The following is a 15,289-nucleotide window of genomic DNA, read 5'->3' as shown; positions in this document are numbered from 1 at the left end:
ACCTGGCTAGTTTTTTGTATTTTTTAGTAGAGATGGGGTTTCACCGTGTTAGCCAGGGTGGTCTCGATCTCCTGACCTAGTGATCCGCCCATCTCGGCCTCCCAAAGTGCTGGGATTACAGGCTTGAGCCACCGCGCCCGGCCTATTTTGTTTGTTTTTTAATTCATTGCAACACCATTCACATCAAAATAATATTTTTCAAACCCAATTTTTTTTTTTCTTGAGACAGAGTCTCACTCTGTTTCCCAGGCTATAGTGTAGTGGCGCGATCTCGGCTCACTGCAACCTCTGCCCCTGGGGTTCAAACGATTCTCCTGCCTCAGCCTCCCATGTAGCTGAGACCACAGGCACGTGCCACCATGCCAGGCTAATTTTTGTATTTTTAGTTAGGTGTTTTTTTTTTTTTTTTTTTTTTGAGACAGGGTCTTGCTCTGTTGCCCAGGCTAGAGTGCAGTGGCACCATCTCAGCTCACTGCAACCTCTGCCTCCCGGGTTCAAGCAATTCTCCTGCTTCAGCCTCCCCAGTAGCTGGGACTACAGGCACATGCCACCAGGCCCAGATAATTCATTTAAAAAAATTTTTTTTATTTTAGTAAGACAGGGTTTCACCATGTTGCCCAGGCTGCTCTCAAATTCCTGAGCTCAGGCAGTCCACCCACCTTGGCCTCCCAAAGTGCTAGGATAACAGGTGTGGGCCACTGTGCCCAGCTAATTTTTTGTACTTTTAGTAGAGACAGGGTTTTGCCATGTTGGCCTGGCTGGACTCAAACTCCTGACCTCAGGTGATCCACCCGCCTCAGCCTCCCAAAGTGCTAGGATTACAGGAGTGAGTCACCATGACCGGCCTTAGGCCCAATTTTTAAGATAGCATAGAATAAAGCACTATTTTTCTCTGTAAGTTTCTATTGGTAAGTAGAAAAGGCAGAAACTGTATCTAACTCCATCCAATTCTCTCTGCACTTGCCTAAGCTGTTTTCCTGAGGAAACACGTGGCCCCAAACAGCCCCTTCTGTTCTCAGGCACAAAAAGGCAGTTTGTGGAAGACTGATTTAATCACACTGGGAGAGATGCACTTGGTCTGCATACTCACGGTTCAGCAAGCATCATGGGTAATGCGTTCTCTTGTATCTTGGAAGGTCGATTGAAGCCCATGGCATAGACTCCCTGGAGAAGCTGTGGTTTCCTAGGAAGCCAGGAAGACAGAGGATGGATGCCTAGAAGTTGGAATTGTTTAGAGGCCTAGAATCTTATCTTTTTCTATAGTTAGGAATGATGCTTCCTACCTCTGTCAGACGCATTTTCCTATGCCTTAAAAAAACACTGTCAATAACCAAAGCAAACCAAACCAAGCTACTGCCTCTCCCTAAGGAATCTTAATCTGCAACTATTTCTATAATTCATAAAATACAGACTGCTTTATTTTCTTAGAGAAATTAATGCTTTCAGCAGACCCACAAATCTGGCTGGCCTTGGAGGACAAGTGTTCCCTGGACACAGCAAGGGTGGTGGTTATTAATTCATAGCATTAAATAAATTATAAAATATATATCTAAAAATAGGCCAGGCCGGGCGCGGTGGCTCAAGCCTGTAATCCCAGCACTTTGGGAGGCCGAGACGGGCGGATCACGAGGTCAGGAGATCGAGACCATCCTGGCGAACACGGTGAAACCCCGTCTCTACTAAAAAATACAAAAAACTAGCCGGGCGAGGCGGCGGGCGCCTGTAGTCCCAGCTACTCGGGAGGCTGAGGCAGGAGAATGGCGTAAACTCGGGGGGCGGAGCTTGCAGTGAGTTGAGATCCGGCCACTGCACTCCAGCCCGGGCGACAGAGCCAGACTCCGTCTCAAAAAATAAAAAAATAAAAAAAATAAAAATAGGCCAGGTGCAGTGACTCATGCCTGTAATCTCAGCACTTTGGGAGGTCAAGGCAGGCCAACTGTTTGAGACCAGCCTGGGCAACACGGTGATACCTCGTCTCTACAAAAAAAAAAAAAAAATACAAAAATTAGCTGGGTACACCTGTAGTCCCAGCTACTCAAGAGGCTGAGGTGGGAGGCTCACTTGAGCTTCGCAGGTCAAGGCTGCAGTGATCTGTGATTGAGCCACTGCACTCCAGCCAGGGTGACAGAGTGGGACTCTAAATAAGTAAATAATAAATGAAAATAAACACTATTTACTATACTGCTAAGATTTAAAAGTCCTTTTTTTCCATGTTCCTTCCAAAGCCAGCTGTGCAGATACTCAAGACTGTCAACAGGTAAGGAAATTGATGGGCTGGACGTGGTAGCTCACTCCTGTAATCCTAGCAGTTTGGGAGGCCAAGGTGGGATGATTGCTTGAGGAGTCCCGGCGTTCAAGACTGGCCTGGGCGGCCGGGCGCGGTGGCTCAAGCCTGTAATCCCAGCACTTTGGGAGGCCGAGACGGGCGGATCACGAGGTCAGGAGATCGAGACCATCCTGGCTAACACGGTAAAACTCCGTCTCCCTCACTAAAAAATACAAAACTAGCCGGGCGAGGTGGCGGGCTCTGTAGTCCCAGCTACTCGGGAGGCTGGAGGCAGGAGAATGGCGTGAAACCCGGAGGTGGAGCCTGCAGTGAGCCAGATCCGCCACCGCACTCCAGCCTGGGCGACAGAGCTGCAGACCCGGCCTCAAAAAAAAAAAAAAAAAAAAAAAAGACTGGCCTGGGCAACACAGTGAGACCCTGTCTCTAAAAATGAGCTAGACAAGCTGGCATGCACCTGTAGTCCTAGCTACTTGGGAGACTGAGGCAGGAGGATTGCCTGAGGCTAAGAGTTCGAGACTATAGTGAGCTATGATTGCCCCACTGCACTCTGGGTGGGGCAACAGGGCCAGGTCATCTCTTTTAAAAAAAAAAAAAAAAAAAAAAAAGAAAAGAAAAAAGAATTTTTTTTTTTTTTGAGATGGAATCTTGCTCTGTCACTCAGGCTAGAGTGCAATGGCGTGATTTTGGCTCACTGCAGCCTCTGCCTCCTGGGTTCAAGCGAGTCTCCTACCTCAGCCTCCTGAGTAGCTAGGATTACAGGCGCATACTGCCACACCTGGCTAATTTTTGTATTTTTAGTACAGGCGGGATTTTGCCATGTTGGCCAGGCTGGTCTTGAACTCCTAATCTCAGGTGATCCACCTGCCTCGGCCTCCCAAAGTGCTAGGATTACAGGCGTGAGCCACTGCGCCCAGCGAGAAAAAAAGAAAATTAATGAAGCCAGTTTCTAGTAGCTGATATAGAGTAAACAGTTAAAGGTTGTTCAATTAACCTACTAAACTTTACAAATGCTCAGATTCACTTAGGTCTAATCAAAGTAAACAGACACACACTAACTTCTTTTTGAGAGACATTCTCACTCTGTTGCCCAGGCTGGAGTGCAGTTGTGTGAAGTGGGGTCACTGCAACCGACACCTCCCGGGCCTCAGGAGATCCTCCCACCTCGGCCCCTCAAGTAGCTGGGGCTGCAGGCACGTGCCATCACACCCGGCTAATTATTTTTAAAATTTTTTGTAGAGACAGGGTTTCACCATGTTGCCCAGGCAAGTCTTGAACTTCTGAGCTCAAGAGATCCACTCGCCTTGGCCTCCCGAAGTGCTGGGATTACAGGTGTGAACCACCGCACCTGGACACCAACTTCTTATGTAAGCAGCTATACAAGAATTATCATTTAAGTTGCTCTTACACTGCATTTACAATAAGCTCTCTGCTACCTCTAAATTGACAAGATGTTTAAGAAAAATCACACCAGACTGTTTCTAAAGAAAAGGCCACCCAACTGTTCTCTAAGCCTTCCTTGGAGTTTAGTAGGCTCTCTAAAAGGCAAATTCTCTGGCGTATGTTGGTTCTCAGACACAAAGAACTTTAAAAACTTAATCTTTAGTATCTTCCATTTGGGAGAAAATGCTGTGACACTCGGCAGCTTCTGACTTGGTTGCCAACGAAACAAAGTCACTACTTAATTGAGACTCAAAAGGTGACCTTGGTTTCATTCTTTGTTTCCTTTTCCTACCAACAACTAAATCAGAGAGAACCTGCCTTTTACAGAGGACAATTCATCAGTGGTTAAACTGAGAGCTCACGTCTTCTAAATGGAAGAAATTAAAAAGCCAGTTGATACTTGGAGGAGCAAACTGTCACTCTAAGGAAATAATACCACATGTCTAGGTATCCTGATACAGCTTAAAAATAGAAGTGGAGATGACAGATTTGGCAAATAAAGTCCTGATAGAAAAAACACACACAAAAGCGTAATTTCCTGAAAAAAAAATTTTTTTTTTTTTGAGAAGGGGTTTCGCTTTTATCTCCCAGGCTGGAGTGCAATGGCATGATCTCGGCTCACTGCAACCTCCGCCTCCAGGGTTCAAGCAATTCTCCTACCTCAGCCTCCTGAGTCGCTGGGACTACAGGCCATGTGCCATTATGGCCAGCTAATTTTTTTATATTTTTGGTAGAGATGGGGTTTCATCATTTTGACCAGTCTGGTCTCAAACTCCTGACCTCAGGCAATCCACCTGCCTCGGCCTCCCAAAGTGCTGGGATTACAGGCGTGAGCCACCGTGCCCAAACAAAAGTGTAACTGTTTAAAAATACATTTTTGGTCCAGCCTGGGCAATATGGTGAAACCTCATCTCCATTTAAAAAAAAAAAAAAAAGTTCTTGGGCCAGGTGCTGTGGCTGACACCTGTATGTAATCCTAGCAATTTTGGAGGGTGAGGCAGGAGGAATCTTTGAGAACAGCAGTTCAGGAGCAACCTGGCCAACACAGCAATACCACACCTCTATTTTTAAAAATAAAAAAATAAGGCTGGGTGCAGTGGCTCATGCCTGTAATCCAGCAGCCTGGGAGGCTGAGGTGGGCAGATCGCTTGAGGCCAGGAGTTTGAGACCACCCTGGCCAACATGATGAAACCCTGTCTCAACTAAAAATACCCAAATGAGCCAGGTGTGGTGGCTCAGGCCTGTAATCCCAGCTATGTGAGAGGCTGAGGCACGAGAATCGCTTGAACCTAGGAGGTAGAGGTTGCAGTGAGTCAAGATTGTGCCACTGCGCTCCAGCCTGGGCAACAGAGTGAGACTCAGTCTCAAAAGTAAATAAATAAATGAATAGAAATAAAAATAAAAAATTGTTCTTCAAGATTACTTAACAACTAGTTAGCTTTGTTTTATGTGTCTCTTACTCAGTGGTAATAGCTGGAAGGAATGTGGCTTCAATTTGTCCACAGTGGCCATACTATAGATTTTGCTGAATTATGGCAAATAATCCATTGATTCCACCACATTCTTATTCATCAGCTACTTTCTATGGTTGTGATCCTGGCAGGCAGCAAGAATAGTAAGTAGGTCTTGTGTTCCTTGTAACACCCGGCACAGTGGCATGTATGTAACACAATGATCCATATTTAATCCTCTATTAATTTACTGAAGTAAACCTAAAACATAAGGCTAGGCACGGTGGCTCATGCCTGTAATCCCAGCACTTTGGGAGGCCGAGGCAGGCGGATCACGAGATCAGGAATTTGAGACCAGCCTGGCCAACATAGTGAAACCGTGTCTCTTCTAAAAATACAAAAATTAGCCGGGCATGATGGTGTGCACCTGTAGTCCCAGCTAACTCAGGAGGCTGAGGCAGGAGAATCGCTTGAACCTGGGAGGTGGAGGTTGTGGTGAGCTGAAATCGCGCCACTGCACTCCAGCCTGGGCAACAGAGCAAGACTCCATCTCAAAAAAACAAACAAACAAACAAAAACCAAAAACAGATTTGATAGATTTTTTAAAAAGTAGATAAACTGTAAGACTGTAAACCCTATAGTCTAAATATACATATATGTATATTTTTTTGAGACAGAATCTCACTCTGTTGCCCAGGATGGAGTGCAGTGGCACGAACTTGGCTCACTGCAATGTCTGCCTCACAGGTTCAAGTGATTCTCCTGCCCCAGCCTCCTGAGTAGCTGGGATTACAGGCCTGTGCCATCACGCCCGGCTAAGTTTTGTATTTTTAGTGGAGATAGGGTTTCACTATGTTGGTCAGGCTGGTCTCAAACTCCTGACCTTGTGATATGCCCACCTCGGCCTCCCAAAGTGCTGGGATTACAGGCGTGAGCCACTGTGCCTGCCTTTTTTTTTAAAAAAAAAAAAAAAAAAAAAAAAAAAAGCACATGTTCTCACTTAAGGGCTTACCTAATCAGAAATGTTCCTGACATCCAGAAATCACCTGTCAGCCAATATTTTATTGAAAGTTCTAAGAGTATAAGAGAAATAAGACTTTTAGCTATGATTAATAAATTTGAAGCATTAAAAAATTCCTACCGAGAGAACAGGGTAGCCAAGACACTAGGGGGGGAAATTAATACTGCAAATGTTTTCATACTTTTTGACTTTTGAATCATGTGATTTATTCATGTGACTTCTTCGCGAAGAAAAAAATAGCCAGGCACGGTGGCTCATGCCTGTAATCCCAGCACTTTGAGAGGCCGAGGCGGGCGGATCACCTGAGGTCAGGAGTTCAGGACCAGCCTGGTCAAAATGGTGACACCCTGTTTCTACTAAAAATACAAAAAATTAGCCGGGTGTGATGCCGTGCACCTGTAATCCCAGCTACTTGGGAGGCTGAGGCAGGAGAATCGCTTGAACCCAGGAGGCAGAGGTTGCAGTGAACCAAGGTCGCGCGATTGCACTCCAGCCTGGGCAACAGGAGTGAAACTCTGTCTCAAAAAAAAAAAAGAAAAAAAAAAATGCTAACTTTTTAAAAGTAAAAATTCTCACAAGAATTTCTGAGATGCAGTTTTATGTGGGGAGAGACTGGCAAGGAAGAGCTGTTGAAAGGAGCGAATACTCACAGTCGAAGCTCTTCAAACGACTTCACCGAGTACAGAGGGGAGTTTGGATCCCGCTGCAGGACTTCTACTTGGTTTGTGTTATCGACAAGGTTACTTCTGATCAGCTTGTTGAGTAAGGACTGGGCAGCTCTGTCCTCTGTCAGGAAGAAACCAGTAGATCTTCATTCTCATCTGGCAAACCCCACGCTTATGAAGCCACTCTTTCTCCCTCTCCACACTAGCAGCTGGGCAGTCAAGCATGGCTGGAGAAAAACCATCACACTGATAGGTCTCTATTTATTTATTTTAGAGATGGGATCTTGCTGTCACCCAGGCTGGAGTGCAGTGGCACAATCATAGCTCACTGTAGCCTAGAATTCCTGCGTTCAGGCGATCCTCCCACCTCAGCCTCCCAAGTAGCTGGGAGTCCAGGTGTGTGCTATCACACCCAGCTCATTTTGAAATCTTTTGTAGAGATGGGGTCTCCCTATGTTGCCCAGGCTGGGCTTGAACTCCTGGCCCAAAGCAATCCTCCCACCTCAGCCTCCCAAAGTGCTGGAATTACAGGCATGAGCCACTGCTTCAGGACTTGTTCGGTTCTCCTCCTCTCACTGACTATTCCTTCTCTGATTCCTCTCATCTCCTGGATCTTGTAGCTTGGAGTGCCTCTGGCTCCAGGAAGGCAAGCCCTGGGTCATACTGTCTCTTGCCAAGGGCATCCAAGAGTAGTTACCTTTCTCCTCTTCATCTGTTTTCTCAGCAGTGGTACTGGTTTTGATAATACCTACACAAAAAAACAGTTGTCATAATTAGAAAGGCAAATATGAGAACCACCAAAAATGTGGGACAATATAAATAAATACACTGAAATTTATTTTATTTATTTTTTAGACAGAGTTTTCCTCTTGTAGCCCAAAGTTGGAGTGCAATGGCGCAACCTTGGCTCACTGCAACCTCCGCCTCCTGGGTTCAAGCGATTCTCCTGCCTCAGCCTCCTGAGTAGCTGGGATTAGGCGTGTGCCACCACACCTGGCTAATTTAGGTATTTTTAGGAGAGACGGGGTTTTGCCATGTTCGCCAGGATGGTCTTAAACTCCAGACCTCAATCAAGTGATCTGCCCACCTTGGCCTCCCAAAGTGCTGGGATTACAGGCATGAGACACAGCGCCCAGTCTGAAATTTATTTTAAGTAATCAAAATATAAATAGTTGGCATTTCTTTATGTTTAGTGAATTTTTATTTCTAGAATTTTTTTTTTTTTTGAGACAGGGTCTCCCTCTGTTGCCCAGGCTAAAGTGCAGTGGTGCAATCATAGCTCACTACAACCTTAATCTCCTGAGCCGAAGTGATCCTCCCACCCCAGGCTCCCACTTAGCTGGGACTACAGGTGCATACCACCACATCCTCCTGCCTTAGCCTCCTGACTAGCTAGCACTACAGGCATGCGCCACTATTCTCAGCTAATTTAAAACAAAAACATTTTTGTAGAGATGGAGTCTTGCCGTGTTGCCCAGCTTGTTCTCAAATTCCTGGCCTCAAGTAATCCTCCTGCCTTGGTCTCCCAAAGCACTAGGATTACTGGCATGAACTACTGTACCTGGTGAAAACTTTTAAATTTCTAGAAATTTTGACTAATTTCAGACAGATCAGAATATGTTACCTCTTAACAGTCCTACTTTAAAATACAGCCTTATTAGCAAACAGTCTACCATTTTTTACCTTTCAGATTGGCAAATTCTAAAAGTTTGACTATTAATTCTGTGATGAGATTGTAGAAAAACACTCTCATTTTTGCTGATGGAAATATTAATTGGTGGCCGGTCACAGTGGCTCATCCTGTAATCCCAGCACTTTGGGAGGCTGAGGCGGGTGGATCACCTGAGGTCAGGAGTTTGAGACCTGTCTGACCAACATGGAGAAACCCTGTCTCTACTAAAAAATACAAAATTAGCTGGGTGTGGTGGCGCATGCCTGTAATCCCAGCTACTCGAGAAGGCTGAAGCAGGAAAATTGCTTGAACCCAGGAGGCGGAGGTTGTGGTGAGCCGAGATCATGCCACAGCACTCCAGCCTGGGCAACAAGAGCAAAACTCTTGTCTCAAAAAAACAAACAAACAAACAAACAAAACCAGAAATATTAATTGGTATAATACCTAAGGAAAGGACTTTGAAAATACTGAGAAAGGCCGGGCGCGGTGGCTCAAGCCTGTAATCCCAGCACTTTGGGAGGCCGAGGAGCAGGCGGATCAGAAAGGTCAGGAGATCCAGAGACCATCCCACAAGCTGAACCTGGGTGAGGGGAACCCGATCCTCCTGTCCCATCTAAAAAACTAGCCGAGGCGTGGTGGCAGGCGCCAGTCCAGCTACTCAGGAGGGAGGCTGAGGGCAGGAGAATGCATAAACCCGAGGGGCCGGAGCTTGCCAGTGAAGGCTGAGATCACACGACCACTGCACTCCAGCCTGGAGGCCGACAAGCCAGACTCCGTCTCAAAAAAAAAAAAAAGAAAATACTGAGAAAAACTGCAAATGTCAGCCTGGGCAACACAGCAAGACCTAGTCTCTACTAACAATTTAAAAAATTATCCTGTAATCCCAGCTATTCAGGAGGCTGGGGCAGGAGAACAGCTTGAGCCCAGGAGTTTGAGCCACCCCACTGCAGCCTGGGTGACAGAGCAAGAGCATGTCTTTATTTTTTTTTTTTTTGAGACGGAGTCTCGCTCTGTCACCCAGGCTGGAGTGCAGTGGCCGGATCTCAGCTCACTGCAAGCTCCGCCTCCCGGGTTTACGTCATTCTCCTGCCTCAGCCTCCCGAGTAGCTGGGACTACAGGCGCCCGCCACCGCGCCGGGCTAGTTTTTTGTATTTTTTAGTAGAGACGGGGTTTCACCGTGTTAGCCAGGATGGTCTCAATCTCTTGACCTCATGATCCGCCCATCTCGGCCTCCCAAAGTGCTGGGATTACAGGCTTGAGCCACCGCGCCCGGCCTATTTTTTTGAGACAGAGTCTCACTCTGTTGCCCAGGATGGAGTACAGTGGCACAATCTCGGCTCACTGCAACCTCTGCCTCCCAGGTTCAAGTGATTCTTCTGCCTCAGCCTCCCAAGTAGCTGGGACTACTGGCGCGCACCACCATGCCTGGGCAATTTTTGTATTTTTAGTAGAGACAGGGTTTCAGCATATTGGCCAGGCTGGTCTCAAACTCCTGACCTCATGATCTGCCCACCTTGGCCTCTCAAAGTGCTGGGATTACAGGCATGAGCCACCATGTCCAGCCTACAAGATCCTGTCTTTAAAAAAAAAAAAAGGCTGGGCGCGGAGCTTGCAGTGAGCCGAGATCGCGCCACTGCACTCCAGCCTGGGCGACAGAGCGAGACTCCGTCAAAAAAAAAAAAAAAGCCAGGCGTGGTGGCTCACACCTGTAATCCCAGCACTTTGCGAGGCCAAGCGGGCGGATTGCCTGAGCTCAGGAGTTCGAGACCAGCCTGGGCAATACACTGAAACCCTGTCTCTACTAAATACAAAAAATTAGCTGGGCATGGAGGCGGGCATGGAGGCGTGCACCTGTAATCCCAGCTACTTGGGATGCAGAGACAGAAGAACTGCTTGAACCTGGCAGGCGGAGGTTGCAGTGAGCTGCCACTGTACTCCAGCCTGGGCAACAGAGAGAGAATCCATCTCAAAAAAAAAAAAAAAAGAAAAAGAAAGAAAAAGTTGCAAACGCATATACCTTTGACCTAGCAAATCCAGTTTTGGGGAATTTATCCTACAAACACTTGTATACATGTAAAAAGAGCTAAGTTCATGGTTATTTCATGAAGCATTATTTATAATAGCAAAAGAATGGGACCACCCAAACATCTATGATTGCTTAAAAAGTCATGGTATATCAGCCGGGTGCAGTGGCTCAAGCCTGTAATCCCAGCACTTTGGGAGGCTGAGGCGGGCAGATCACCTGAGGTCAGGAGTTCGAGACCAGTCTGACCAAGATGGAGAAACCCTGTCTCTACTTAAAAAACACAAAATTAGCCAGGTGTCATGGCACATGCCTGTAATTCCAGCTACTTAGGAGGCTGAGGCAGGAGAATCGCTTGAACCCGGAAGTTGGAGGTTGTGGTGAGCCGAGATCACACCATTGTACTCCAGCCTGGGCAACGAGAGAAACTTCATCTCAAAAAAAAACAAAAAACAAAAAAAAAACATGGTATATTGACACAATGCAGTATCACATGATTATAAAACACAAGGAGGGGTCAGGCACAGTGGCTCACGCCTGTAATTCCAGCACTTTGGGAGGCCGAGGCGGGCAGATCACCTGAAGTCAGGAGTTGACGACCAACCTGGCCAACATGGTGAAGCCCTGTCTCCACTAAAAATATAAAAAGCAGCCAGGCATGATGGCAGATACCTGTAATCCCAGCTATTCGGGAAGCCAAGGCAGGAGAACTGCTTGAACTCAGGAGGCAGAAGTTGGAGTGAGCCAAGACCGTACCACTGCACTCCAGCCTGGGTGACAGAGCAAGACTCTGCCTCAAAAAAAAAAAAAAAAAAAAAAAAAAAGGCAGGGATGAAACTGCATGTATTGATATGGAAAGTTTGCCAAGGGATACTGTTGAATGAAAAAGTTAAGTGTACTGTATATATCATGCCGCATTTTGGTTGAGAGAATATGATAATCTATACTTATATTTGCTTTGCATAAAGTCTTTGGAAGAATATTAAAAATCCATGAACAGGCCGGGTGCGGTGGCTCAAGCCTGTAATCCCAGCACTTTGGGAGGCTGAGACGGGCGGATCATGAGATCAGGAGATCAAGACCATCCTGGCTAACACAGTGAAACCCCGTCTCTACTAAAAAATACAAAAAACTAGCCGGTGAGGTGGCGGGCGCCTGTAGTCCCAGTTAATGTAGTCCCAGCTACTCAAGAGGCTGAGGCAGGAGAATGGCCTAAACCCGGGAGGCGGAGCTTGCAGTGAGCTGAGATCCGGCCACTGCACTCCAGCCTGGGCGACAGAGCAAGACTCCATCTCAAAAAAAAAAAAAAAAAAAAAAAAATCCATGAACAGTGGCTACTTATGGGATAGGATGGTGTTATGAGCTGAATTGTGTGTGGCCCCCTGACCCCAAACTCATATATTCAAGTCCTAACCAGAACCTCAGAATGTGACCTGATTTTGAAATAGGGTTGCTACAGCTGTAGTTAAGATGAGGTCACTAGGGTGGGCCCTAATCCTTGTACCTTATTATACTTTCTGAGTTTTGAACCCAGATTCACTTTTCAAAAAGTTAAAAAATTTACCTCGTGCAGGATCTGGATGTTATTTAAAAAAAAATAGCCAGGCGCGGTGGCTCACACCTGTAATCCCAGCACTTTGGGAGGCCGAGGCAGGCGGATCACGAGGTCAGGAGATCGAGACCATCCTGGTTAATACGGTGAAACCCCGTCTCTACTAAAAATATAAAAAATTAGCCGGTCGAGGTGGCGGGTGCCTGTAGTCCCAGCTACTTGGGAGGCTGAGGCAGGAGAATGGCGTGAACCCGGTAGGCGGAGCTTGCAATGAGCCGAATCGCGCCACTGCACTGCAGCCTGGGCCACAGAGCGAGACTCTGTCTCACAAAATAAATAAAATAAAATAAAATAAAATAAAATAAAATAAAATAAAATAAAATGGGTCAGGTGTGGTGGCTCACGCCTGTAATCCCAACACTTTGGGAGGCCAAGGCGGGCGAATCATGAGGTCAGGAGATCGAGACCATCCTGGCTAACACAGTGAAACCCCGTCTCTACTAAAAATACAAAATAAAATTAGCCAGGCGTGGTGGCGGGCGCCTATAGTCCCAGCTACTCGGGAGGCTGAGGCAGAAGAATGGTGTGAACCCTGGAGGCAGAGCTTGCAGTATGCCGAGATCGCGCCACTGCACTCCAGCCTGGGTGGCAGAGCGAGACTTCGTCTCAAAAAATAAATTAAAAAATAAATAAATAAAATTAGGCCAAGTGCAGTGACTCATGCCTATAATCCCAGTACTGTGGGAGGCCAAGGCAGGCAGATCGCTTGAGTTCAGGAGTTCGAGACCAGCCTGGGCAACATGACAAAACCCCGCCTCTACTAAAAATATAAAAAATTAGCCAGGTGTGGTGGTGGACACCAGTAGTCTCAACTACCTGGGAGGTGAGGTGGAAGGATCTCTGAAGCCTGGGTGGCAAGTTTGCAGTGAGCCAAGATCATGCCATGCCACTCCACTCTAGCCTGCACGGCAGAGTGAGACCCTGTCTCAAATAAAGTTTTAAAAATCTAATATAAAAAATAAAAAATTTAGGCCAGGCGCAGTGGCTCACGACTGTAATCCCAGCACTTTGGGAGGCCGAGGTGGGCAGATCACAAGGACAGGAGATCAAGACCATCTTGGCTAACACGATGAAACCCTATCTCTACTAAAAATACAAAAACAAAAAGCTAGCCAGGCGTGGTGGCGGGCGCCTGTAGTCCCAGCTACTCGGGAGGCTGAGGCAGAAGAATGGCATGAACCCAGGAGGCAGAGCCTGCAGTAAGCCGAGATTGCGCCACTGCACTCCAGCCTGGGCAACAAAGCGAGACTCTGTCTCAAACAAAATAAATAAATAATTAGCCAAAATATTATCAAATGAACAGTAGCAGTACAGTCCAATAGAGAGACTCTTAATTTTAAGAAGTCAAAGGATAAACTTTGGAAAATTGACATATCCCTTCAGTAACAAAATCTAATTTACTGGCTTGTAAACAGCTAACAGTTACACTAAATAACAGCTCTTTGTACAATGCAGCTATGAGTGCAAAGCAGCGGCCCACATGGAACTCTTTTCTAGCTTGTAGTTACTAGTGACTCACCATTGGTATCTGCTTTGACTTTCTCTTCCTTGATCTGCAAATTGGTCATCTGAATAGGAGTAAAAGAAAACAGGGTTAAGCAAAGGATCCAATAAAAGGAAGGTCCCTAAGAAAAGAGAAACTTTCAGTAAAAGTCTAGTCTGAAACTTTCAGCACCAGTATTGAGGGAATTGGTTTGTTCCCTCAAAGTAGAACTGCTGAAAGTCTGTGTGAAACCATCATTTCAAACATCTTCAACAGCCTTCAAACAAGGCGAGGGGTGGGCTAAATATAATGGTTGGGGGGAAAGTTTCAGAAAACCTCAAACTCTGCTTATCTCCCAACTCAAGTTTTTTCTATTTATTTATTTTCTGAAACAAGGTCTCACTCTGTAACCTAGGCTGGAGTGCAGCAGCACAATCATGGCTCACTGTGGCCTCAACCTCCTGGGTTCTAGCAATCCTCCCACCTCAGCCTCCCTAGTAGCTGAGACCACAGGGTGTAGACCACCATGCCTACTCAAACTCAAACTCGAACTCCTGGGCTCAAGCAATCCTCCCACCCTGGCCTCCAAAGCACTGGGATTACAAGTGTGAGTCACTGCACCCAGCCTTCTTCTGTCACTTTCACTGGTTTTCTCTACTCCAGAGAGCAGAGCCACATGATAACCTAAGACCATGAATCATTTATTAAGTGAAGGTACACAAGTCTAAGTGGTGAAAAAACAGGTATTCTTCAACTATTAGGAAGCATTTATTTACACCAGCCTTCTGATAAGCTGAATGCTTAGAAGCAGACACCAAGTATGTTTAGGCCTGTATTTGTGATATTCATATCACAGCTAGGTTAGGGTCACAGATTTCACAAGGTTTGAAACCAATTATCAGTAACTGTCTTTCAGAATAGATCTGATGCTAAATGCTAGATTTTAAACTCCAGAGTACAAGGCCCATGCCCTTGATAATGCTTTGTAATTTCTTTGTGGAAACTGCTGGTTTTATACCTCTGACTTGCTCCTTCCCCTGAATTCCAGTGCTGTATTTCCAAATGCCTGATGGCTACCATGCAGAAAAGAACACAGCAGGCCTGACCACTCTCCTTAGGAAAGCCTATTTGCAAGGCTGGCCCTTGGCTGTCACCTGAGAACTTGGACTTTGGGAAGGTTCCCATCATTCCTAGAACTGATAAGAGGGGGTCAGTCTGCCTCAACTGCTTGTAAAAACATGTAATTTATGCTAACCACCAGTATTCCTTCTGGAAGTCTGGAATTCTGGTACAAGCTAGGCACAGGGTGACTATATGACAGGCCCCCAATAAAAGCCTCAAGTAGTCTCTAACAAGCTTCCCTGACACCACCTCATACGTGCTGTTACAATTTGCTACCGGAAGAATTAAGCACACTCTGTGGACTCCATTGGGAGATAACTTGGAAGTTTGCCTGGTTTCCTCTGGACTTAGCCCATGAGCCTTTTTCTTCCACTAATTTTGCTTTGTATCTTTTCACTATAATAAATCATATCTGTGAGTACAACTACATACCGAGCCTGTGAGCTCTCTTAACAAATCGTCAAACCTGGCATCTCCTGGGGACTCCCACAACAGGTACTTACCAAGATGTC

General features: G+C 46.2%; 1 protein-coding gene across 2 annotated transcripts in view; it reads right to left on the bottom strand.

Annotated features, from left to right (window-relative positions):
* The window catches only part of DDX19A (DEAD-box helicase 19A), a 28,547-nt gene that overhangs the window by 10,894 nt on the left and 2,364 nt on the right, over positions 1–15,289 (bottom strand). Inside the window, exons 2-6 of one of the 2 annotated variants that reach the window (XM_031658098.1) lie at positions 13,692–13,740; positions 7,562–7,612; positions 6,850–6,985; positions 6,191–6,251; positions 1,091–1,183 (exon numbers count right to left, since the gene is read on the bottom strand). In XM_031658098.1, the coding sequence (XP_031513958.1) occupies positions 1,091–1,183; positions 6,191–6,213 (116 nt within the window). In that variant the 5' untranslated portion in view covers positions 6,214–6,251; positions 6,850–6,985; positions 7,562–7,612; positions 13,692–13,740. The remainder of the gene's footprint in view (positions 1–1,090; positions 1,184–6,190; positions 6,252–6,849; positions 6,986–7,561; positions 7,613–13,691; positions 13,741–15,289) is intronic. The other variant, XM_031658097.1, reaches the window with a different exon arrangement.

The sequence above is a fragment of the Papio anubis genome, chromosome 18, assembly GCF_008728515.1.
Source record: "Papio anubis isolate 15944 chromosome 18, Panubis1.0, whole genome shotgun sequence".
Taxonomy (NCBI): Eukaryota; Metazoa; Chordata; class Mammalia; order Primates; family Cercopithecidae; genus Papio; species Papio anubis.
This window is presented reverse-complemented; position numbering and strand designations above follow the sequence as displayed.